This window comes from Equus quagga, chromosome 5 (assembly GCF_021613505.1).
Source record: "Equus quagga isolate Etosha38 chromosome 5, UCLA_HA_Equagga_1.0, whole genome shotgun sequence".
In the NCBI taxonomy this organism is placed as follows: domain Eukaryota; kingdom Metazoa; phylum Chordata; class Mammalia; order Perissodactyla; family Equidae; genus Equus; species Equus quagga.
The window spans coordinates 60,587,666-60,613,993 of record NC_060271.1 but is presented as its reverse complement, the minus strand read 5'-3'; the positions used below and the strand labels follow the sequence as shown (position 1 = coordinate 60,613,993).

The 26,328-nt window shown below is 52.3% G+C and overlaps 1 protein-coding gene across 10 annotated transcripts in view; it reads left to right on the top strand.

Annotated features, from left to right (window-relative positions):
- The window catches only part of KCNIP3 (potassium voltage-gated channel interacting protein 3), a 90,750-nt gene that overhangs the window by 43,669 nt on the left and 20,753 nt on the right, over positions 1 to 26,328 (top strand). For 2 of the 10 annotated variants that reach the window (XM_046659990.1, XM_046659987.1), the window contains exon 1: positions 17,059 to 17,656. The exons of the other annotated variants lie outside the window; for them this stretch is intronic. In XM_046659990.1, the coding sequence (XP_046515946.1) occupies positions 17,554 to 17,656 (103 nt within the window). In that variant the 5' untranslated portion in view covers positions 17,059 to 17,553. Of the gene's footprint in view, positions 1 to 17,058; positions 17,657 to 26,328 lie in introns of those variants that run through there. 10 annotated transcript variants of the gene reach the window in all.

Here is a 26,328-nt window from a genome sequence, read left to right as displayed (position 1 = left end):
ATATTGTCAGAGATCCTAGGTATAGAAAAGAATATGTATAGTTAATATGCTCAGAGATCTAAGAAGACATTATGTGCATCCAGAAGAATCAACCATCTTGGAAGTGAAACCATAATTGCTGAAATGTAGAAAATTTCAGAGACGGGTTGAATAGCAGAATGATTGCCCTAAAAGGCAAACTAATGAGCTTGACTCTCTAGCCCAGAGCTTTTATCGAATTATATATACTAAAAGGTAAAGAGATGAAAATATGAAAAAGAATTAAGAATCACAGAGGAGAGTTTCAACTTTCATCTAAAAGGAGTTCCTGAAAGCAGTGATTGAGAGAACAGAGAGGAGGAAATAGTCATTAACAGAAAAATCGTGAGTGTCATTTCATTTAGGCTTCCCAGCAGCGCAGCGAGGAAGACACGCTCTATACGGGAGAACCCAGGGAGAAGGGAAGGGCCCCTCAGCAAGGAGGAAGTCCTGCTCCCAGGTAGGCCTGGACTCCAGAGCTGGGGTCGTGCTAACGAAGACATGCTGGATGTTCTCTGGAAGCTTACATGGTGGAAGAGTGTTTCTCCAAGTGTGGGCTGTGGGATATTAATACGCATCACGTGCAGAGGGATTCTGAGGTCAGATGCATTTGAGAAGTGCTCGTCAGAGGACGTTAAACAAACTCAGGCACTCTGTTTTGAAGGCAGTGTGGGGTTTAAGAGCCCTGGCTGCCTGTGGAACCAGTCGGACCTGGGTTTTCAGCCCTTCTCTACCTCTTTTTGTTTTTGTGATGTTTGGGAAGACTTTTTGCCCTTCTGGGCCTCGATTTTCTCATCTGTTAAATGGGAATCATAATTACACCTCTGGCCGTCTCCCAGGTTTTAAGGACCAGAGGAAATGATAGGCGTGAAACCGCTTTATGACCTGGAGAGTGTACTACTCTGCACCCGCCTGTCTCATGTGACTTCTGACACTAAGTCCTCTGTCTTCTTGCTGCTTCAGGCCGTGATGGGCAGCTGTACAGACTCAACTTTTCATACACCATTTAGAAAGTTGGACTCCAGAGTCTGTTCTTTCGGTAAATATGTGAGCGAGGAGAAGAGGCCAGGTTGCTGACTTCAGGGAACCCCTGGGCAGCACCGTTGCCTGTCCTCATGCCCCGGACCCTTGGGGACAGCGCGGGGCAGCCAGAGGCCCACTCCCTCCTGCTGCTGGGGTGGGGATGCGCTGCGCATGCCCCTCCCACCCCCTCAAGCTGCTGCCAGGTGTCTTTCAGATGTTCAAGTCCAGGTGAGGTGAGGGCTGAGGAAGGAGCTTTGGCCAAAGAGTTGAGAGGCCTGGACTCTTGTCCCCCCAGGCCACTGTGTGACTTCACAGCCCCTGGCTGGGCCTCACTTGTCTCATCTGTGAATGGGAGTTGGGAGGAAATCACTGCAGCCTCTCCCACCCCAAATCTGGTCATGCTGCGGCTACAGTGGTCATAACAGAAAAAACAAGACAAACCCTCCATTGCTCTCAGAATGAAGCCCTGACCGACCTCTTCGCCTCATCTCCTGGCCCTGCTTGGCCCTGCCTCGCGGTCTGCTCTCTGTGGCCCGCTGCACTGGCTTACCTTCAGTCTCCCGCCCACCCCACCCCTGCTCACGCCATGTCACATTCTCCTGCCCTGCAGCTCACAGCCTGGCCCATCCACCCCCCAAAGTCCTCACCCCCTTCTTTGCCTTCAGAACTGTACTTGCAAATGTCCAAGCTCCCTCTGGGAAACCTGCTCTGGGCCTCATGCTTGGGATGAGAGCTCCTCTGACGTATTTCTCTCATCACGGTCTTTGCCAGTTGCTATAGTAACAGTTCATTGTCTGTCTCCCCCTCCGGAACGTAAGCTCCTTGAGGCCAGTGGCCATGTCGGCCATGTTTAATCCCGTATCCGCCAGGCACAGAGCAGACACACAGTAAAATACGTGTTGAATGAGTCCATGCATGAGTGAGCTTAGGCCTCTTTCCACTCTGGAATCTTACATCTCTCTGGACTGAAGGAAGAATCAAAACCATTTTCCTCCTCTGGGTCTAGCCAACAGACACGTCTGGGCCCTGACCCTCCTCTGGGATGGCCTCACAGGGACCCACCCCAGGCCAGGCTCACCCCTCCCCTCAGAGAAGGGGGAATGCTTGTGTGTTTCCCAGGACCTTCCGGAGCATGTGCGCACGTCAGAACCCTGATGCTCCTGGAGTGCAGGCCGTGGGCGAGTCTTACCCTCTATTATCTGAAGTTGTGACTGGAGATATCAACAGGGGCGTGGTGAGGATTAAGTGATATTATGTGTGTGCGTCTCTAGGAGAGTGCTTGGCACATAGGAAGCACTCAGTAGACGAAGCTGTTGAGATGATTATTACCCAACTCCCTCACCTTACTGAGCTCAGAGAAGGATGGGTTGGCTGAGGCCTTGCAGCTCCTGGGAGACAAACGCAGGACTCAGCTCCAAGACTTCCAACTCCCAGCCCAGGGCTGCAGCGTCTCCCCTGCTGTTTTCCATCTCAGACCAAGGTGTCGATTCCCGAGTCCTTCATCAGCATCAAGCTGACGCAGGGCGTCTGTACTAAACATACCTCCCTGAGCTGCCAGAGGCCACTGCAGAAGCTGAGACACCCACTCCAAGTGTCCCCGGTGGAAATTCCCCAAGACACCCTTGGGCCCTTGGCTCGAGTTCAAACAAAAAATGCTTATGTCCAGACATCTTCACAGATCAGCAGCAAAGATGCGACTGGAGAGCACTTAGCATCAGTGTCATAAAACATGAGGATTGATGACCCTGTGTGACTGGGGTGAATGCCAGGGGAAACAAGCAGACTCTGAGTTGGCCAACAATGCTTCCCAAATCCCTTTGAGTGCAGGGCCCCAGCCTAGATTCAGCGGAGGCTCACATCACATGATACTAGTTAACATGTGCGTGGAGCCCCTCAGTGATCAGAGCATTCGTACGCATGAGTGTACCTGATTTTCACAATAACAATATGAGGGGGCAAGCTAGGGGTTAAGAGATGAAGAAACTGAGGCCCAAGGAGGTAGAAGCAATGTAGCTTAGATTACACAGCTCTGGATCTCCCGACTCATCACTACCCAGTCCTCTTGCCAACACAGAGAAGTGGGAAAGACAAGAAACATAAATTTACCCAAAGATACTCACAAGTCAACATGGTGGGCATTGTACAAACTCCAAGGATCTGAAGGAAGTTGCTGAGCAGAGCCACAGCTGGCCTGATTGGTTCCTGTCATTCGGGGCTGCTTGGTTCTCCTGGACTAGGGCTGGGTAAGGATAAGAAAAGAGACAAGGAGAGACGAGAAGGCTTCCAAGTGAGAGAGGAAATGGGAATCTTCCACCACAGGGAACCAAGGAGCAGGATGAGGGGATCCGAGGACAAGGTGCCCTCAAGCGTCCCTCCTTCCATCACCTGTCCAGTAATACTAGACCCTTGTAAACCCCTGGGACAGCAGATGGGAACTTGGATATGCCTTGAATGGGGATGGAGGCGTAAAGAGAGAGCCTCTCCTCCTGACCAAGGGAGAATCAGACAGGTCATGGGACAATCGAAAGAGAGTTTTCCCATAAGTAGGCAGTGACGGTCCACCACCACAGTGACACTTGGAGACATGTCCACGTGGCCAAGGTGCGCAGGCTTCTCATGCCTTGCAAGTCTTTCCAGATCACGAGAACCATGGAAACCAGAACTGCCTAAGTATGGAGCATGAAGCTCCTTTCCTTCCAGAAACCACTGGCCCTGATTCTGGCCCAAGATTCTGAGCGATCCCACAGGTCCTGTGATGGGCAAAGACTTATTCCCAGAAGCTGATTCCGACACAGGAAACTTCATTTCTTTAGTACTTCTTGTGGAACGTGTCTACTCGTGACAAATTCTCTCAGTTTTTAACTCAGAACGTCTTAATTTACCAATCATTTTTTAAAGACATTTTTGTCTGGGTATGGAATTATAAGTTGGCCAGTTACTTCCCTTTGAGCACTTTGGAAAAATGTTTTTCCACTGTATTCCGGCTTCTGTGATTTTTGTTGCAAAGCCTGCCATCATGTGTATTACTCCCCTGAACATCTTTTTTCCTCTGGATGCCCTCACGGTTTTCTCTTTACCTTTAGTTTTCAGCAGTTTGACCATGACGTGCCTAGCTGTGGTTTTCTTGTATTTATTCTGCTTGGGTTTTGTTGAGCTATTGAAACTGTGGTTTGATATTTTTCATCAGTTTTGAAAATTTTTCTGCCATTATTTCTTCAGATTCTACTTCTGTCCCTTTCTCTCTCTCTCCTTCTCCTGGGACTCCAATTTCACATTTGTTAGACTTTTTTTACTTTGTCCCACATCTTCCTTATGTTCTTTTCTGGTTTCTTCCTTCCGTTGAGTTTTACACCATTCACATTTACTGTAATTATTGGTATGGTTGGATTTGTGTCTGCCATTTCCCGACTTGTTTTCTATTTGTCTCCTTCTGTTCTCTGCACCTCCTTTACTGCCATCTCTTGTGCTAAACAGGTATCTTTTAGTGTACCATTTCAATTCCGCTGCTGATTTTGAAAGCTGCATTATTTTGAGTTTCTTGCTTAGTGGATCTTTTACGGATTACAATATACCTTTTAATTTTACACAGTTTACGTCAGAATACTAACTTAATTCCAGTAAAACATAAAAATTTTCCTGCAATATATTTGCTTTTTCTCTCTCCTGCTGTGCGCTATATTGTCACATAAACTACACCTATAAATGTTACAAGTCAAAGAATACAGTGTTATAATTATTGGTTTATGAAAACATGATTTTTAAAGAAGTTAAGAGTAGAAATTAGAAGATAGTCTTTTAAATTTGTCCAAATAATTACAATTTCTGGTGCTCTTCATTTTTTTCTTATAGATTTGATTTACTGTTTTTCAGCCTGAAAGATTCCTCTAAGTATTTCTTGTAAAGCAGGTCTGCTAGCAATGAATTCTCCCAGTCTTTATTTATCTGGGAATGCCTTTTATCTTGTCTTCATTTTTGAATGATAATTTTTGCTAGATAAACAATTCTTGGTTTATAGGGTTTTGTTTTTTTTTTTGTAGCACCTTGAGTATGTCATTCTACTGCTTCCTGGCCTCCATTATTTCTGATAAGTCAGCTATTAATTATATTGTTCCTTGTACGTGATGTGTCATTTTGGCTGTTTTCAAGATTTTCTTTTTATCCTTGTATTTCAACTGTTTGACTGTGATGTGTATAGGTGTGGATATCTTTGTGGTTATTATCATTTACTTGGGGTTCTTCGAGCTTCTTGGATCTGTAGATTTGTGTTTTTCATTAAATTTTGGAATTTTGGCCATTATTTCTGCAAATATTTTCTCTGCTCATTTCTCTCTCTCTCCTGTTCTTCTGGAACTCTCCATCACATAGATCTTGCTATGTTTAATATTGGCCCAGAGGCATCTGAGGCTCCTTTCATCTTTCTTCAATATTTTTTCTCTCTGTTCCGCAGATTGCATAATTGCCATTGATTTATCTTCAGGTTCACTGATTCTTTCTTCTGCCAGCTGAAACCTGTTGTTGAGACCCTCTAATGAATTTTTAAATTTCTCTTATTTCATTTTCCTCTCCAGAATTTCTATTTGGTTGTTTTAGGATTTCTATCACTTTCTTGAGATTCTCCATCCATTAAGTCTTTGGTAATTCTTTCTTTAATTCTTTAAATTTGCTTTCCTTTAGTTATTTAAATATATTTATAATAGCTACTTTGAAGTCTTTGTCTGCTAAGTATAGTATCTATCGATACTCAGAGACAGTTTCCATTGACTGCTTTTTTTCCTGAATGTGAGTTGCATTTTCTGGTTTCTTGGCATGCCTTGTAATTTTTTGCTGAATACTGAGTCAGGCACACGTGCAGCTGTGTGTGGCAGACGGTGTCAGCTTCTTCTGCAGGTCACCCCTGCCCTCAGGGTTGGAGGCAGTGAGAAACAGACGTGGGTGTGTTTGTTCTCACTTCATTCTCAGCCTTTCTTCATATCTTCTGGTCCTGCTGACCTGAAGCCACTTCAGGGATGTATAGAGACAACAGCCATCCCTAGACTTCTCGCCCAGCTCGCACAGTTGTGTAGGGTCTCCCTCTCGCAATAAAGCCCTTGTTCCAAACCACTCATAGTGGTTCTGCCTCCCTGATGAAACCCTGACTGGAACAAGATCCCAATTCTCTGTTAAAATTTAAACTTCATCTTTTCATTCATTCTGTCCATTTCTTTTACTATCCTTAAAAACATATTAATTATAGTTACTTTGAAGTCCTTATCTGCTAACTCCAACATCTGGGTCATCTCTGGGTTCCGTTTCTGTTAACTTCATGACCAGTCACTTTTTCCTCCTTCTTCTCATGTCTGGTCATTTTTCACTGCATGCTGAAATTGTGAGTGGCATGTTGCAGAGGCTCTGGATTAGTTTCTCTCTGTGCAAAGAGTGTGGAGTTTTGTTCTCACAGGCAGATACATTCCTGGCAAATCACACAAATCCCATTAAAGCTTGCTTTTAGATTTTGTTGAGGCAGGTCTATTTCAGTTTTTTCCCTTATTCATAGCATGTATCCCTTCTCTTAAGGCATGGTCTTAATCCTAAAGTGTGGCCGTTCTGGGATCTCAACAGAAAGCCAAAGGTGTTCACAAGTGTTCTCCATTTTGGCTGGGCCTGAATCTCAATATTTCCTCAGAGCTATCCAGCCTCTGAAATCTCTGTTCAGCTCTTAGCTCCCCTGCAGCTATTCTCTGAGAACCCCCTGGAGTTTCTTCCTACTCATGCACAGCCTAAGAATTGACCAAGGACCCACGGGATATTTTCATGTAGATTTCTGAGGCTGATCCTTCTCTGGCTCCCTCCTTTCCAGACCCCTGCCCCCTCAAATCATAGTTACCTTGGCAGTCTTGGACTTTGATCTCTGTTTCCACCATCCACTGTGACCACAAGTGCTAGGACATTTTGCTGCCCAGCATTTTGGGAAATAAGCTCAAGGATAAAGATGAAATGAATGTGGGGATCGTTTAGTATGATTCCCTTCTCTCAAGAATCATTATCCTATGTTGGTTGCTGTCTGATGCCTGCATATAGTTACTATAAATATTTTGTCCAGCTTTTATAGTTGTTTTTAGTGGTAAGTCTGATGCCAGCTATTCCATCACGATTGGAACCTTCCTTTTCTGCACTCAGAGGGGCTGAAAGAGGTAATGGCGCTTGTATGGTTAAAAATACAGATGTGTTCAAACTCATCCAGGTTCCTGCTTGGTCTCTGAGTGTGTCATTGGGATACGCAATGGATCCTTTCTCTGTAAAAATAATAGAAAACACAGACCTTATTGAGTACCTTAAACAGCAAATAATGCTGTTCTAAGTGTTTTACGTGTACTAATTTATTTTACCCTCACACTCACTCTGTGATGTAGACACTATTATCACTTCCATTTCATAGTTGCAGAAACTGAGTCCTGTTGAGGCTAAGTTACTTGCCAAACGTCACATGGCTAATAAGGGGAGAAGCCAGGATTTGAATTCAGGCGTCTGACTGCAAAGCCTGCATTTAACAGTGCATTTAATAGGGCACTACGTTACGCTGCCATGTAAAAATGATCCCAATATTTTTACAATTTTGTTATAAATGTAAGTTACAAGAAAATCACATCAGCAGAGCCTTAAAAGCTACAGCTTTTCCCCCCAGGCTGCATTTGGATGTGCAGACTCTGTCAGCTTCATTCATTTCTCTGGATGAGGTTCCCTCCTTTGCAGTCCTCCTGTCTCTGCCTCAGTCCAGCCACCCTCATCTCTCACCCGAGCTCTTCTCTGTCCTTATCATGGGATTCTCTGCCTCCAGGCTTGTTGTCTGAGCAGCAGGAGCAGAGAGAAAAGCCAAGCAGCTAGGCTAATGAGTACTGGTGCCGACTGGGGCCAAGGAAACCAGCCCAACCATTGGGTTAGAGTGTGGGCAACCTGAGGAGAGCAGCAGAATAAACAGCCGGGACCCTCAGTTGGGGACTGAAACTTTAGAAGGAAGCTCTCAGCACCAGACTAGTGACTGGCAAGGAACAGGCAGATCTCAGGCAAGGCAGAGGCCCCCAGGAGCCAATGTGGCCAGGGCAGGAGGTGGACGGGGAGGCAGGCAGTGTGGGGCGCACCTGCCACCTGTCTGTGGCACTGCCTTCAGAGTGAATTCAAACCCAGCTCTGCCTCTTACCAGCTGTGAAGACTTGGACACATCTCTTAAGCTTCAGTTTCTCTACCTTCAGATCCATTTCCATTGATTTTGACTTTATGGAACAGAAAACCTAAGTAATGGTGACTTATATGAGACAGGGGTTGTCTTCTCAAGCAATGGGAAATCTGGGGTAGGTAGTTCTTAGGTTTAGCTTGGCAGCTCGAGTCATCAGAATCCAGGAAACTATGTCCTTCTCTCATGGCCTTAGGTAGAGCCATCATAACTCCATTCCAGAAAGGAGTGGGGAGAAATGGCAAAAAGGTGTATGCCAACTGAGTCTGCCCTACTGCCTTTAAGACGGTTTCCTAGGAGCCCCACCCAATGACTTCTGTTTACATCCCATTGACCCAAACTGTGTCACGTGGCTCTCCAGCCACAAAGGAAGCTGGGAAATGGAGTTTTTTAGCAGAGCACTTGTTGCCCCCATGGAAATTACGATTCTGCTGGAGAGAAAGAACGGAAGTACAGACACTAAGTCTATGCAACCAGAAATCTCTGCCACAGGGGTAAACGGTGTTATTTCCTCTATCGTCAGGGTTGGCATGAGGATGAAACCAGGTCATTCTTGCAAAGCACCTAATAGATACCTGGGTCAGTAAACGGCAGTGAGTATTCTCAAATTTGAGGAACTTCTTTAATGGCCCGTCTAAGAAATGTCTTCACAAGAGGCTGACTCCTCTGTAGAACGCTCACCAGGACCACCCACAGAGTAAGGGCTCAATAAATACTTGCAGCACTGACTTGTCTAAGCCCCAGGTAAGGAGACACCCGTCAGCAGAAGCTGGTAAGACACATTCTGAAGCCTTTTTGAAGCCCTGAGTTGGAGGAAATTGACCCTTTTTACTTGATATCTCTCTACCCAGTGGGTGGGAGATGAGAGTTTGGGCCCTGGGCCTAGGTACTATAATGAGGGGGGTATCAGCACAGACGTCGTTGCTCATCTCCCCCAACCTACCCAATACCTTGTCCCTCTTTAGAGAGCTCTGGTTTTAGCCCCTGGTTCAGGTGTCTCCCTTCCTCCTTCACCACAAGTAGAGCTGGGCCTTCTCCCTTGCCCCCAAGGCAGGGGGTAGTTCCGGTTAATCAGAGCCATCATGTTTGCATTAATTAGGGTAGATCAGGTGCTGTAACACTGAGACCCCAAAAACCCAGTGGCTTAAGGACAAAGAAGCTTATTTCTCTCTCCTCTGATGATCTCAAGGTGAGTGTTCAGGTTGATGGCCAGCTCCACTCCACACAGACATTCAGGGCCCAGAGGCCTTCCACCTGGTGGCTCTGCCAACACCTAGAGCTCTCACTCTTGCACAGTTAGGGCTGGGCACTGCTCTGTCTGGTCTCCAGCTGTGGGGATGGGGAGGAGAAGCCACGCCCAATGCAGTGAGGACCCCGCCCAGAGGTAGCACACTCTGCTTCTGCTCACATTCTTCTGGAGGGAACATAGTCACGTTCCCAGGCCACGGGGGTTTTGGAAATGTAGTCCCGAGCTACCTGCGTTCAGGAACAGCTCCATCTGTCACCACGGGGGTGGGGGTAGAATGGATTTGGAGGGATGACTGGTGGTCTCTGTTACTGTCCACCAGCAAATGTCTGTGTACGTCCTTCTTCCATGCACAGAACACCTTCCTCCTTCCCTAAGGGAGACAAGGTAAGAATGGGAGTGATACAGTAGGCAGTGGTCCACAGCAATTGTTAAATCCTGCTAGACAGAAATCGCAAGTCCAAGTATCATTGCTGCCAGAGCGCTCCCTGTCCACACTCAGGGACTGAACAAATGCCGATCATTTTTTGAGATACGTTTCCTGCAGGAACTCTCATGCTTGTTACCCAAAACTCAGGAATCTAATAGATTTGGATGATGCATCACACTACTCACAATCTGAACGCACTCCAGTCATTCTCACTCTCCGAAATGAGGACATGCATGGCTTCGGAGAGCGAGGACTCTTGGGCCACCTACCCTGGCAGCAGAATGAGAAAGCTCAGTCGGCCACCTCAGTCCTGCTCTCGGGGACTCCCCCCTTGTCCACTGTGCTCCACGGTCCCAGCCTAGCCATCCAGGAGGGCCTTCCCTGTCCATTTCCCTCTTGGCCACCTTTGCAGCAGTGTTGGGAAGCGTGCCCTCCCTTGGGAGCGTAAAGCTGTCCCAGTTTTCTGCTGGTCGAGTTGGGAGGGCCAAGAGTTATTGTAGGTCTTGATTAGTCACAGGCTCCTTTGGGCCAGCCTTCTGGTCTCTACCACAATATCAGTCCCTCAAAGACTTGCTGGTTTCTGGTCCATTTGCTTCCAGTCAGTTCTGTGTTCAGTAACTGCTACCAAAGTTCTTTTCTGAATATAGCTCTTATAGCTGCTTTAGTTTCTGGCTTCCTTGTTCTTCCTTGTTCTATGTTCTCTCTCACTTGAGCGGGGCCGCCTTTGTCTGGCTTGATGTTTGACTGACAAATCTTAAAGGACCTTAGAAAAATGTCTTTTGCAGTAGTCTTGTCTCTATTGTTTGGTCATAAGCAGTTTGCTTTTCCAACATTGGGGAGCCTTCAGTATCTGTTATCTCCCTCTTCCCTTCCACCTCCATTTTCAAAATAGCCAGCTCTCATCTGTTCTCTTCTCTTTCCTTAAGGAATTTCTTTTAAAACTTATTTCTTTCTCCATTAGCACCTCAAGGCGAGTGTTCCAGATTGGTGGGAGGCTCTGTTCCGAGTGGTCATTCAGGCACCCAGGTCCCTTCCACCTTGTGGCTCCACCCCACCCCGCCCCTCCCGGGCTTGTCATGATCTGCATGGCTGAGGTTGGTCATCAGCATGTCTGGATTCCAACCAGTGGCAAAAGAGAAGAGAGAATGAGGAGGAGATTCTCGCTGTCTTAGGGCCTCCGACCCCAAAGCAGCACTCACCGCTTCCACAGGCAAGAATGTAGTCACATGGCCATGCCTAATTGCAAGGGGGTCTGAGAAATGCTGTCATCACCAGGCAGCAACGTGCCTCGTTAAGACTTTTTCACTGTAGAAGAGAAGAGAACGAGTCTTGGGGGAGAGCTAGCAGTCTCTGCTACAGTGGTGGTCTCATCCTCTTGCCCGCAACTCATTTAGGAATGGCAAGTGGAACAATTCCAGCCAATGAAACACGAGGGATCGTTCATGAGAAGCTTCACAGGAAAGTCTTCCTCACTATAAGAGAAAGACATGGCCCCATGAAAGAGATGGTCCCTTCTTTTTTCCCAGGACGTTGTCATGTCAGGCTGTGATGTCTGGAACTAGGCATCCATCTTGTAATCATGGGGGGAGCAGACTGTGGATAAGGTAGATGGCCATGTAAGTAGGTGCAAGAACCCAGGTCCTTAATGATACCGCTGTGTCTGAGCTGACTGCCCCTGGAGCCATCCTTGTGCTGGATTTCCCTTTGTGTGGCATGGTACATTTCCTTATGGTTTAAGCTAAGTGAATGGGAGGTTTTCTGTTACCTGTTGCCATAGACCTCTGGCATTTCATCTGAAGCTGGGCCAGAACGGAGACTGCGTGGATGGGTTCAGGGGTCTGCCTGATTGGAGGGCTCGGACAGTACCATAAGATAAACAGAACTGGACTCCCTTGGTGTCACTTTCTAGGCTATCTTGGCTCCTAGGAAGCAGGCTCCTCCAGGAACAAGGTCGCTCGTGTGTGTGTTGGGGTACTTTCACATCCATCAGCTTGTCAAATTCTCATCCTTTACAGCGTGACAGGCAGGTAAATATCACCAAGTGACTCCATTTTGCAAGAAGGAAAGGAAGGCTCAGAAAGATGGTGTGCCTGGAACAAGCCTGCCAACAGGTTAAAGTTGGAACTAGAGACTCGGCCCTGGTTCCTCTGGACTCCCAGTTCAGTGCTCTTGCTAACGACACCGGGACAGCCTCTGCTGAAATGACTGGGGAAAAGGCATTATCTGGCGTCCCATTAATTATTTCATAAATACTCCTATGAGTCAGGTAGCCCTGTATCTTCAGGAAGCTTACAGTCTAGCGGGAGAGCAGAAACAAATAAATAAACACACAAGTAAGCATCTAGGTTCACATTGTGATGACTGCGAAGAGGGAAAGGGATGGGGGCCAAGGTAGAGACTAACAAAGGGGAGGAAGTCAGGAAAGACACCTCTGCAGAAGTGATGTTTAAGCGGAGATCCAAAGGACAAGTAGGCATTAGCTGGGTGAAGGGGAGGAGGAAGGGCCTGCCTGGCTCAGGGAAGAGCATGCACAGAGATCTGGAGGAAGGAGAGTCCTGCGCTCACTCAGGGAGCTGCAAGTGTGGCTGGGGTCACGTGAGCTAAAGAGAGGAGGAGGGCCCAACCACTCAGGTCTAGAGGGGCAGGGTGGTGTTGAAATAAAATCACAGGTCTGCATCTGGACTGCTTGGGTTCAAATCCTGATGCTGTGGTTTATCAGCTGTGTGCTCTTAAGCAAAGAGTTAACCACTCTGTGCTTCAATTTCTTCCTCTTATCACGTCCCTGCCTTATCGGGAGCTGTGAGGAATGAAGGAGATGTGTTGAAGTGCCTGGTACATAGCGAGTGCTCAGGAGATGTCAGCTGCTCTCACGGGGCTTGTTAAGGATTTTGGGTTTTGTTCAATGAGTAATGGAGAATGCGTTAATCAGGACCCTCTCGGTTTCAAGGGACAGCAACACAACTCACATGGGCTTAAGCAACAATAAGGGATTTGTTGGCTCATGTAACTGAAAGATAGAGGTTTAGATGTGTCATCAGGCAGAGCTGGATCCAGGCACAGAGCACTGTCAACTGGACTAGTCTCCTTCTCTCTACCTTCTGCTCTACTTTTTCGTGAGGTGACTATGTTCTCAGGCTTGCTGTCCTCATATGGTAGCAGGGTAGCCACATAGCTACCATAGTAAAAGAGAGTGCCTCCCTCCTGCTTGTCCCAGGGCCAACCTCACGGAGGTCTCTCGTTGTCCTGGCTCCCATCTGGGGCTCATCCCTGAGCCAATCACTCTGGCAATGGAGGAGTGGTGTGGGGTGGAAAGAGAGGAATTGATGCTGACCCACCAGTTATATCCCCAAACCTCTGAAACCACTGGCCTGAAGCTGGCAGGGGCCAGGGTTCTACAAAGGGAATTGGGGTGCTGTTACAAATCAGGGAGGGGAACGCCAAGCAGGCAAACACAACCAGTGTTGAGTCAGAGAGCCCCTGGGTGTTTTAAGCAGGGGAAGGACAGGATACGACGTTCATCTTGAGATGACCACTCTGGTTGCTGAATGGAGAAGAGATAGGAGGAGCACAGAGTGGAGGTGGGAAGAGGCATTGGGGATGGAAGTCAGGAGTCCAGCAGAGAAGGACAATGACACGGCTGGGCTGGTGGCAGTGAAGCAGAGGATGAGAAAGAGGCACAGTGCTGGGTCTTGGTGATAGACTGGGCAGGGGTGGGGACAGGCGGATGCCAGGCTAAGAGCCAAGGTTTTGGCCTGAGCAGCTGAGACGGGGAGCTTGAAGGGGGGCAGGTTTGGGGGAAGATTGAGAATTTGGCTTTGGATGTTCTGCTTTGAGGAGCCTTAGGACATCCATGGGGAGGAGCCCTGGAGGCATTTCTTTGGGGTGTGGAATTCCGCTCTTGGGCATTCTTGTCTGATTCGTATGAAATACGAGAAGGATAAATAAATTGAATAATGCCTGCTCTGCCCATTGGAATGCACTAGAAACAAGAGAGGGCTGCCCTCCAGCAGAGTCGGGTTAGGAACAACTTGCTGAGCTGTTTGCAGGGAACAGGTCCCTGGAGCAGCATGTGCCCAGCCCAATGTCTCCCTTAAGAGTCAACAGACCTCTTGGGCAGCTAGAGTAGGCTGGGGCATCCAATGAATGTCAGTCACACTGAAGGGGTCCCAGCCCACAGGAGCTAGCAGTGTCACCGTGGTGACACTGAAATGAGCAGTACGGGATGACATGGAAGATGTCTGGGCAGACAGCCGAAACACAACCCAGAATGGTGTGGCCCAGGCAGCAGCAGCTGTGGGGATTCAGAGGAGGAGGGGGTTAATGCAGGACTGGCGTAATTTGGGGTGGCTTCATGGAGGCAGAGCTAGAGTGGCAGCATCAATATTCCAGGCAAAAGAAAGATCATGACCTCAGGTGTGGAGCGCAAGCCCAGGGTTGGCCCTAAAGCAGCTGGTCTCTGAAAACTTACTAAATTAGACCAGGACACCAGGGCCTCCCACACATCCTGAGGTCTTCAAGTGCAGGCTCAGGGCCCTCAGCCTTCCCCTGTCGTCTGAGGAAGAGTGAGCCGCTCTTTCCTTCTCCGGGGCAGCCCTCAGCAACCTGCCCTGGAGTGATTGCTCTGAGTGCGCCCCTCCCCTCAGCCTTCCTTCTCCCCCATGGCAGGGAGCTGGCAAGTAGCACGTCAACACCCAGCATGCTCCCTGCCACACGCGGCACTGGGGGATGGTGGGGAGGGGTGAATGCATGCCAGAGCAAATGACCCCTGGGAGGGGCGCTAGAGGCAGCTGGGGAAGGCCTGGCCTGGCACTTCATGGGTGTGGGGAGGACGTATAGTCTTGGGGGCTTGTCTGCCAGCTTCCCTCTCCAGGTCCTGGGGAAGCCGGGGGTGTGATGGGGCCATCAGCCCAGCCTCAGTGGATCTGGATTAGCCCCAGAGCTGGCAGGCCCCAAGCTAGTGAGCGAGCGGGGGAGTCAGCTTCCCATCCATTAGGCCCATGGCCCAGGCAGCTAATGTCGAGCGGACATTCTGCTCTCAGCCCTGGTATCCACTTAGGCATCGTTAATATTTTACGCTGCACAGCCAGGGGAATCAATGTCTTGTTTATAGCTCAGTGTTTATGGGCAGTCATTGAAGCTTTCATGGGGAAGATGCTCAGAGCACCAGGGGAAACTGAGGCAGGGGAGCAGGGTTGGGGCAGTCTCAGGAGGACCCCCAAGATGGCTTCCTTTGCTTGCTGGGTTCTCTGTTCCCTTATCTCGCATTTGGCACCTTGTACACCCTCAGCTCTGAAAACACATCATAAGGGGCCACCAGAGCCCACGACACGTGCCAGCCTTATCTCATTCAGTGTTTTACAAGCCCTGCAGAGGCTGGATTATCTCCCCACTTCATGGATGAGGACACAGGCTTAGAGAGGGGAGGGATTACTGGGCTCCTGACCAGACCACTGACCGAGGATTGGCGGTAACTAGCTAGGACGCAGGCTAGATTGTGCTCAGCACGTAAGTGTGTAAATTAGATTGCAGGAGGCTCGTTAACCTTTCTGGACTTTTACACACTTTAGCAGCTCCTGTGCTCCCGCAGAGCTGTCTTCTCCGGCGATCGTTAGCATCTCTGCTCAGGACTCTTTCCTTTGGTCAGTGGAGGCTCACCGCATGCCCACGTAAATGGAATTGAAAGCTGTGTATTTACAGTTCTTTAAAAATATCTCCAATAACTCAGACCTTTAGCCAGGTGTGTTAAATAGAGAGGTTGAGGTTGACTACACATGCCGAAAGAAACCGCAGCCTCTCTCCCGTTCAGTTTCCACCGGAAACAGCTGTCCTGGGACAGCGTCTGCTCCGGAATCTGGCAGGCCTGGGCCATACCTGTGCCGTCTTCCACAATCCACCCTCTAGGTCTCGATTTTCTCACCTGTAAAACGGGGACAGAGGAATGCCCACTGGGGGAGCCCTTGAGGATGACTAGGAAACCTAAAGGCTTGGCTCATGTACGCCGGCTCCGGAAGGGCCCTCAGCCACGCACGCTGCGGTTTCTAACCCGACCCGGGCACTGAGCTCTGTGCTTGGGGCACAGAACACGCTCAGTGTTTGTTGAGCGAATGACCGAGTGGGTCATAGAGGCTCCACAAATGGAAGCTGCTATTGTTTGGCCCTAGGTCCAAACAGGGCTCACGCTCACCGGCCTGGAGTCGAAGTGGATTTCCCCCTCCCCTAAGACACCTGGAGGACTGAAGAACTCGGTGTTCGCGGCAGCCCGCGCTTCCCGCCCTCTGAAGTGCGGGGCTGGGGAGGACACCCTCGCGGTGCAGTGCCCGCTGGAGGGCAGCAGAGAGTCACGGCTCTGGCCCTCGAGTCCCAGAGTTTAGGGGCTCAGAGGATCCCCGGCTCCGCCCTGCCGCGCCCCCTCCTCTCCCCTTCCTTTCTCCTTTCTCGGCGGCTTTGCTTTCCTACCCAGTGCCCCTGGCAGGAAGAAAGCGATCCACCAACTAATTACACTCCTTTGCAAGGCCTGCTCGTAGCACTTGGCATCCGCTCAGCTCTTTCCCACAGCCGGAAGGCAGGCACCAGCCCCTCTGTATGCAAGAGGCTGCGAGTCCGACCAAGGTCACGCAGCAAAGTCAGGACTTGCACTCGGCTCCATTCACTCTAATGCCAAAGCCCACGCTCCCTCCTCAAGCCTCGAGTGCACGCCGCTTTCCAGAACCGGAGAAGTTTGGACACCAACTTTTCCATTTTCAGCGGGGGCCAGACCAGGGCCAAATTCAATCTCCGGCCGAGGGCTGATAGTTGTGGGAAATACCCCGGGGCGAGAGGGCTTCCCAGATCCTCCGAAGGCCACTTCTGCGCTGGCGGGCCAGACGGAGAGCGACGGTGGCCAGGCTCAGCACCCCTAAGCCAAGAGAGTGGAGCCCCGACTCCGCTCAGAGAGCGATGCCCGGCTGCCTTCCTCGCCGGCCCCGGGCCCCAACCCTGCACAGGCGGCTGGGGGAAACCGCCGACCGCGCGGCCTCCCGGGGGCTGGCCGGGTAGCGGTGGCTGCGCGCCAGGCTCGGTCCAGGGGCTGGACCGTGCGGGGCGGGGCCGCCTCCCTCCGCCCCTTCCCCGGGCTCGCGCGGGGGGGCGCCGCAGGGGACTCCTCCCCGGGTGGTCGGCGCGCCTAGGCCAATGAGCGCGCGGGGAGCCGCGATGGAGGCTGGGGCGGCCCGGAGTGCCGGGGACCCCCGCCGCCGCCGCCGCCGCCGCCGCGCCCCCGCGCCCCCGACCCCGCAGGGCTGGAGAGGGGCCGAAAGAGGCGCGGCATCCGCGCCGGGCATGGAGGCGCCTCTGGCTCGCGCCGGCCGCCCGCGCTGCGCTCCGCGCCCCCGCCGCGCCTCGAAGTTTGCCGGCTGACTCGGAAAGTTACGCTCGGGCTCCGCCGCCGCGCCGCGTCCAACCTCCGGGCGGGCCCCAGCTCGCCGCCGCCCTCCGCGGGCCCCGGCCCCGCCGACACCCGCAGCCCCGCCTGCCGGGGGCATGTGAGCCGCGGCCTGCCCAAGAGGCCGGGCGGGCTGCACCGGCCCCGGTGCCTCCCGAGGCAGCGCGCGGGCGAGGGGCACGCCCCGGCCCCAGGCAGCCCGGGCCGCCATGGGCCTCCAGGGCATGGAGCTGTGCGCCATGGCCGTGGTGGTGCTGCTGTTCATCGCCGTCCTCAAGCAGTTCGGCATCCTGGAGCCCATGTCCATGGAAGGTAACGCGTGGCCACCCGGCCCTCCGCTGCCCTTCGCCGGGGGCCAGCGGGCTGCGGGGAGGGAGCAGCACTCGCGCTCCGGGGCGCGGGTCCGCGGCCCTCGGGCACCTGCGCTCCGCCGCCCGGGCTGCCTCAGCCGCCGCCCCCTCGCGACTCCGGAGCACTGAGCCTGGGACGGAGGGGGCAGAGAGGGCTCGGGCTCCGAGGAGCCCCAGAGGGGACGGAGCCGCGGCGCTTGGGGTGGGTGTGAGTGAGATGTCGCTGACACCTTGAGCGGGCATCCTTGGCCGTCCTAGGCCCGCCCGTCCCAGGCCCGCCCTTCCCAGGCCCGCCCGTCCCAGCGGCCTCGGATGAGCACAGCCGGCTTGGGCTGCCCGGTGGCGGAAGGTGGCTCAGGGTGAAGATGACAAGAAGGACCCTCAGCCTAGGGTGCCTGGTGGCGGCGGCGGGGAGCAATATAAGGCCTCTGCTGCGCGATGGGGCTGTCCCTTTTGCCCCCTATCCCACATCCAATTCCCCCTCCCCAGGCAGGGCTCAGGCCCACGGGATCAGCAACCAAATCCTCAGGCGCCGCATTTCTGTCCCAATAAAATATTAACTAAGGAGACAGACCTACTCTTTAATCCGACACTGACAACTTCTCTGGGACCCCGGACAGGTGCCCTTGGAGCTGCTTCCCAATCCTTGCTACCTCCCTGAGACTGCTGGGCAGGTTAGCAGGGGCAGTCCCTCCAGGGCACACCCATTCTGAAGGGGACCTTGACCCACCAGGGCTGTGACTTCCCTTCCCCTCAGTTCCAAAGAAGCAATTGCAGCCCTGTACCTCTGAACTGTGGGGAAGGGGCCAGCCTGTCCTGTTCGTGTCATCTCTACCCCCCTGCTGTCCTCTCAGAGGAGGATAGGCATCCTGCTTGCCTCAGCACTCTGCTGACCTTGCCAGGCTCCAGCTCCTGGGACTGAAACCCAGATGCCCAGGACAGGGGGGAGGAAGAAGCTGCCCTTGCCTCTGAACTGCCCGGCAGCCCCTGCAGCCTGGGGATGCACCCCAAATCCCCGCCAAGCGCCGCTGGGGGCGGAAGGGGCACAGGGCCCAGAGGCAAGGCCCTCCCTCCATTCTGCCCTCAGAGTCCAGGGCTGGTTCCTCACCTGAAGTCCATGGCCACGTGCCCCTCAGAAGCAATTGGGCTCCATGACACCTTTTCTAGGTGAGTTCATGAGCCCCAGAGAGAAGGGACTTGCTTAAGGCCATTCTGAGAGATGCCCCTCTGAGCTGTAGATTTTACTTGGAGGAGAAAGTTGCCCAAGCTGGGCCTGCACTTGGCTGCGTGCTGACTCTGGCTGGGGAATCTATGACAGAGACTTAGTGGGAAATGCAGGTGGTTGGCATGAGGTGGGGAGATGAGCATCCTGCACTGCGTGCCCCCGAGGCCCCCTTCCTCCTGCAGGGCACTAGCACACCCCCTCTACTCTGTCCTTTCCCCACCTGGAGTCTGCGGAGGGTGTGGGGGGCTGTTGGTGCTCGGAGAAGCCGTGGCCCCTCCATTGCTCTTCCTTGTTTCCAGGGCCCTCCGGGGACCCCCAGGGGCCAGGAGCCCCAGCCAGCCTCACTCTAGTTAGTACTTCAAAACCCTCCTAACTGAGTCGGAGCCGCTCACAGGGCTGTGCCGGTGTGGAGTTTGCCTTTGTGATTTCTAAGAAGGGCTTTCTTTAAAGGGCAGACAGTATGCACAAGACTACCAATGCTTTATTCAGCCTGTTGAAAAACCCACTTCAGGCTCTAGTGAGTTTCGCTTTCCTAGTATACTGGCCCCCTGGCGGTTCTGGGGTCTTGACACAGTGGCAGGAGCACAGAGCCTCAGAGTCAGCCAGGTCTGAGCTGGGATCCCGTCACCCACACATACTAGCTGTAAAACTCCTTTAAGCTTTCAGAGCCTCAGTTGGACTATCTATAAAGTGGGGCCAATAATAATTCCTGCCCCATAGGGCTGTGGCAGACTCATAACTAGTCAGCTGGGCTTTAACAGCCCCCAGCACCGTTCTTGGTGTATACTAAATGCACAAACTTCGTGAACCACTGGTATCACCAATGATTAGCAATAGAGTGATTACTCGTAATAACAGAACTGACTTCATGCTTGGAAACATTCTGTCACTCATACAGGCCTCCCCTGCCTGCGTCAGAGGGAGTTATAAGTTGCAGATGTTCTGTGTTGATGGGGAGTGGTGCCCGGTGGGTGCCTGAAGGGCCCATTGGCACGCAGTGTCTAAGGGACTGTGACATAGGCTGTGAGGAGCCAGGCCCTTTGGTCCCAGCCTGAATGTGAGCTGGCACTGAGGGACTGAGCTGGTGCCCGGCTCCCCTCCAGGCATACGCGCAGGCCATGGCGTATCTCTTGTCCTCTCTGAGCCTCTGTAGTTCTCCTCTCTAAGAGACCAGGATTACCATGCCCCTGGGGATTGTTAGGAACTAATGGATCCGGGTTGTAGGGATGCAGCCTTCTAGAAGTAGACGCAGAAATCAACAGGCTTCCTCTGTCTGCCCTGGGTCCCCTGGCAGTCTCTGTCTCTGGGTGACTCCATGGAGGGAATTCCAGCCTGTTTTGGCCCCACGCTTCCAGGGTGACTTTGCTCACTTCCTCGACCCTCAATTTCCTCATCTGTAGAATGAGGATAATCACAGAGTGTTTTCCCCTCTCCACGTCACGGGGGTGTGGTGAACGAAAGCACTTTGAAAAAGTTAAAAGTGGAGCTCAGATCTCAGGGACTCATTGAGTGGGGCACACAGTGAAAGGCGAGCCTGGGCCGGTGAGCCCTGGGGCGGGCTTGCAAGGCTGGTACAGGCCCACACCAGGCTTTTTTGTCCACATTTGCTTGACCTTGCCTGCTGCTGCCTATCCCAGTTCCGATTTCCTAAGTTCTGGAGTGGTAGCTCTCAGCTGAGGGCAGTTTTGCTCCTCAGTGGACATCTGTCAACGTCTGGAGACATTTTTGACTGTCACAGTTGGGGAGAGGGCACTGCTAGCATCTCGTGGGTAGAGACCAGGGATGCTGCTCAGCATCATGCAGTGCACAGGACAGCACCCCGACAAAGAATGATCAGGCTGGAATAGCAGTAGTGAGGTTGAGAAACCGCGTTCTGGAGGGAGCCCTGGCCAGGGGCTAGGACAACTGCTTTTCAGCCCTGACTTAGTCACTGACATGCTGTCATTAACTTGGGAAAGTCACTTGTCCCATCTGAGCTGTATCCTCATCTGTAAGTTGGGGGTTGGATTAGAGGCACCATCTCCCCTGGGAACTTTCCCTGGCTCCCTGCCCCCTCGGGTTGTGTTAGGTAATGCTGTCCTGAAATTCTCTATGTCCCCATCCCCACCCAATGTGGGTTCTCTGAGGGCAGCAGGGGTTATGGCCCCAGAGCGTGCCCAGCACTGCCTGGCAAACAGCAAGTGTCGAATAAGTATAAATTGTATGCCATGGTCAGCACACACTTATTGGGCACCCCTTGTATGCCAGGCAGTGTGAGGCCCCCAGGAGCACAAGTAATTCGAGGTCTTGGCCCTGCCTTTAGGGTAGCCCTGGGTAGATGCCATCTGAGGGGAGGGTCCCTCTGGCTTGGGTTGGGGCAGCCAGGCTGGGCCGGAGTGGAGGTGGATAAAGAGAACAAAGGTGTGAGGGGGAGAAGGAGGGTGCCCAGAATGGAGATATGCACAGCCTGGCCCACCATCCCTGCTCCTCCCCCCCAGAAGTGGCCCCAGTCCTCTGCAGCTACCCTCTGTGCAGAACCACCCACGGGGGCCTGGCCTTGCAAAGGCGACCTGGGAGCCTGGTGGGTCCACAGCCGACTCTTGGCTTGCAACAGGCCAAGGGGCCACCATTATTCCTGCTTCTCTTGCTCTCCTTCCCCCCAGCACCCTCTGCTACCTTCGCTGGGGGCCCAGTGATACTCTGTGCATCCTGGATGCCCTTCCGCCTGGCAGGGTCCACCACTCTTTGTAAACTGCAAGTCCCTCAGAATTCCTGCAGCCCCTGGGCAGTGTTTGCAGATCTGGGATGCCGATGACAATGACAGTAGCCAGCATCTAGTGAGCGCTTTCTCTGCACTACACACTTTGTGCATATCATAATTTTGTCCCATTTTGCATACGAGGAAACTGAGGTGCAGGGAGGATAAGAGGCATACCTGAGATTACTCAGCCAGCGAGTGGTGGAGCCAGGACCCTTCCGAACCCGGGCACACCCGTCCTGGATGAGTCTCTAACTCCGCAGGGCCAAGGGGGCCGTTGACACAGCAGTGCATCCCAGCCTCTTACAGAGCCAGTGTCAGGAGCCCAAAGTGGAGGCAGCCGTCCACTTTGGATTGGGGTGGTGGGAAAGGTCTCTCTCGGGGAGCCGTGTGGAGACTAAATCTGTGAATGTGTACAAAGCTCAGAGAGCAGTGCCAGCACGGAGTAAGCGCTTTTATGTGTTGGCCGTCGTCATTTCTGGCCAAAGATGTCCTAGCCCAAATTCCCCCCAGGGTCACATGGACTAACTGTGTACTAGAAGTTAGTGGGAGAGGAGGATGCATTTGACAGGCCCTTGCTGTGACGGAGATCCTTCTTCATGTGCTCTGTAAGGTCAGGACACCTGGGTCCCGCCTGGCCGGAAGGCACTGCCCGCAGGCCCGCTGGACCAGACTCTGGGGAAGGGAAGGAGAGAGGCAGGCTCCGTGTGGGTGACTTCTGCAGATGGGGAGGGGGGCTGGAGCCCGAAGCACGATGTTGCTGTAGGCTGGGGGACTTGGACAAGGCCCCCTCCTTCCCCAAGTCAGTGCCTTGACTGTTGCATATTTAGACACAGTTGGTGGTTTCAAAGTGGCTTAACCATGGAATTCAAATGAAGTCTTACTTAGAGGTCCAGGAGATAGAAGGGAGACTGCTCGAGTTGAAAAGGGAGTCTTGCCCAACAGGCCTCCCCTGACCCCGCAGCGGTCCCTGGGGCTCCTCTGTGGGACTCCAAGATCTAGGAGTCACCTGACCAGCAGGGACTAAGTGAGGGCTGGGATCCCCCAGCTGGGTTTAGAGGGATGGGAGCCAGCGAGCGTGCACAGCACTGGGAGTTCTGCTGCAAAGGGCAGCAAAGAGGGGTAATGGCTGGAGGCAAAGGAGGCTCAAGAGAAGATTGCACGGCCTACAGGGGAGCCTCGAGAAGGCATCACGGGCGGCCCAGGGAGGCGTCACCAGCTCGTGCTCTGGGGGAGACCACAAAGCACCCCTCACCCGGTACCCAGTGCCTCTTATCTCAGTGAGGGAAAGAGGTGCAGCCACCTTTGCCAAGTCCCCGCAGATGGGTCCTGCACAGAGTGGGCTGCGTGGAGTACAGGACAACAACCTGGCCTGGGAATTTCCTTGCTGGCCAGAAGCCCAGTTCACAATCCATCACGCTGTGGTATGATTTGGGGACATTCAACTTTAAAACAACTTTTGAAAAGCGTCATGCTTTCACTCCTTTGACAAGGTGCTTATTTGATAGAGAGGTTCAATCTTTACTGCTGACCTCTTGGTTGTCAATGCCTACTTGATGGGGTGTCCAGGACTAGCCCCTGGAGAGGGGAGAGGAGGGCGGAGCCCAGGGAGAGGTAGAAGGAAAAGAGACAGTAGAACCAGGTTGACTCTGCAGTTTGGTGAACAAGGCTCCTCAGAGTGTTGAGGAAAGCTGTGCAAAGAGCTGTTTAGGTCCACTAATTGCCAATATAGCCTGTAATTGCAGAAAGTGGGTGTGAGGCCTGTGGCAGCTCCTAAGAGATCCGGCTGTGTTTCCACTGAGACAAACCACAGAGGGACGAACTCTTGGATTTCTCCTGTGGAAGAGCCAGGAGAGGCCCCCGGCATCCCTTGGGAGCATGCAGGGTCCCCAGCAGTGGGCTGGATGTGATGGAAGTCAAGATGAAGGAGCCAGGTTCCCCGCTCCTGAGACAGTTCCAGACAGTTCCAGGGTTAGGCCAGAGGACTGCGCAAGGTATCCTGGAATCAGGCTCCTTAGGGAAGGGACAGCCAGCTCCTCTGAAAGGAGAGCAGGAAAGGGTCCTCAGAGCCCAGGAATCGGGTGGGCACAGAGAAGTGGGACATACTTCCCAAGCCAAGAAACAGGAGAGATTTCCTCTGCCTGTTGTCTTCTGCCTGTCAAGGCATAATTGTCAGAGTTAACACTCGACTCTCATTTGTTTAGCTCAGGAAGGAAACAGGCAGGCCCGCAAGCTGTTTCAGAACCTGACTAAGATTACTACGTTAGAATCAAAACTGGCTAATGTCTCACAGGGCGATAATGGCCAGTCACTTTAAGGGTTATATTTTCCATGGACAGAAATCATTTGCATTCCTACTGGATACAAGTGATTTGCAACTTATCAGTTTTCTACAAGTTGCCATCTAATGCACAGTGCCTGGGCCTTGATGGAGAGGAAATAGTAAGTCGAGCAAAGTTTGCTGTAGACGGCGCTCCAGCATGACACTGAAAGGCCACACAGCAATCCTCCTGCTGTATCTCCCAGTTCTGGGGAGTGTTAACGCCCATGTCTTGGTGGATGGCACCAGCAGGCACCCGGTTTCCCAGGTCAGAAAGATGGGGTCATCCTGGACTCTGCCCATCCCGCCCTGGTCCACTCAGTGGCTAAGGACAATGGCTTCTTCCTTCCTGGCGTCTCCTGCCAGCCCCCTGTCTGCTCTCTTCATCGCTTCATTTGACTGCCCCAGCCAGAGTGGCCATTCTGGAGTGGAGATCAGACAAGGCCTTCCCCTGCTGTGGGCCCTTCCATGGCTCACCTTGGACCCTCTGCCCGGGGGGCACTTTGACCCCCTTCTATTTGTAGTCCTTGCCCCTGCATCATGAAATATCACCTCTCTCTGACTCCGCCATCCCCTCCTTGCCCAACAGGTGTGAGCAACAGGAGATGTTGGGGCCTGGGACAATCTGCTCAGGTAGGCCCTGCCTAGAGACACTAAAATGAAAACCTAAGGCAATAATCCACATACCCACCCAAGGAAACAGCTATGTGGAGCTCCATCCCGCCAGCGTGTGTTATGGCGCACCCCCACGTGCTGGCACTGTTCAGAGTGGGTGCAGCCATGAGCAGACCACCATCCCTGCCGAGGTCCCCGTGGTAGAGAGACTGACGATAAACCAGTTGTATTGTTCTGCTTGAGCTGCCATAACAAAACACCGTAGACTGGGCTTCTTAAACAACAGAGTCGATTTCCCCACAGTTCTGGAGGCCGAAGGTCAAGGTGCCAGCAGGTTTCTGGTGAGGCCTCTCTTCCTGGCTTGTAGGTGGCCGTTGTCTTGCTGCGTCCTCACACAGCCTTTCCTTGGTGCCTGTGTGTGGAGAGGGGGTGGGAGGGGGGAGAGAGGGGGGAGGGGAGAGAGAGAGTAAGACAGTGATCTCTCCTCCTCTTCTTATAAGGCCCCCAGTCCTATTGGATTAGGATTCCACCCTCATGACCTCATTTAACCTTAATTACCTCCTGAAGACTCTATCTCCGAATACCGTCACACTGGGGGTTAGGGCTTAAACGTATAAATTTGGGGAGACACAATTCAGTCCATAGCACCAGATAACAGAGAAGCATGCGTATGGCAGGGAGTCATAGCCAAGTGAAGAAAAGTGAAACAGAGATGAGGGAGAGATAGTAATGGCAGGGGCTGGCACCTCTGGGGAGGGACCATTTGAGCAGAGGCCTGAAGGGAGTATGGATTCGGAGGGAAGAGCATTCGAGCCAGAGAGAACAGCAAGTGGGGGGCCTGTGGAGGGAGTGTGCCTGATGGGTTTGAGGGGCACAAGAGGCCAGGATGGCTGAAGTAGAGAGAGTGAAGGGAGAGACGTGGGACTTGAGGACACGGACGGGAGGCGGGGGGGCAGGGTAGAGGGGCACACTTATCGGCTATTTAAGGATTTTGATTTTTATACTTGGGAGAGGTTATTGAACAGAGGAGTGCATGAGGAGGATATGTTTTCAGCAGCTTCCTCCAGCACTGCTTGAAAAAAAGACCAGCGGGATCCAGCACAGAGGCAGGGAGACGAGCCAGGAGAGATGCTGGAGCCGTGGACCTGTGTGGGGGCTGTGGAGGTGGGAGAAGGGTCAGAGGCGGGATCGGTGTTGAAAGCAGAGCTGGCAGGATTTGCATGTGGGTTGAGGGTTGGGAGGAAGGTCGATGCCCAGGGTTTTGGCCTAAATGTGCAACAGGATGGAGTTGCTGTCAGCTGAGCTGGGGAAGGCTGTGGGTGGAGCAGGTTTAGGGGGAAGCTCCATTAGGAAATGTTCCATTAGAGAACCTCCTAGACATCCAAGTGCAGGTGGAAAGCAGGCAGGTGAGTCTGGAGCTCGGGGAGAAGCTAGCCCCCATCCCCTAACTGAGGCTTGACTGTATAAGGAGCTTTCAGACTTCGCAGGTTTAACACCTGTAACATTTTTTCTTCATTGTTCTCATATGCATTTTTCATACTAATGATTTTGAACACCTCTGTGTGTGCTTATTAGCTTTTTGTTTTCTTACCTATAAATTGCCTATGTATATCCTTTGACCATTTCTCTTAAAATTGCTGTTCTTTTCTTATTTTCCAAGTGTCTGATGTTTAATCCAGACCAGAGGTATGTTCTCTCTCTCTCTCTCTCTCTCTCTCATTTTCTCTTGCTCTAGGA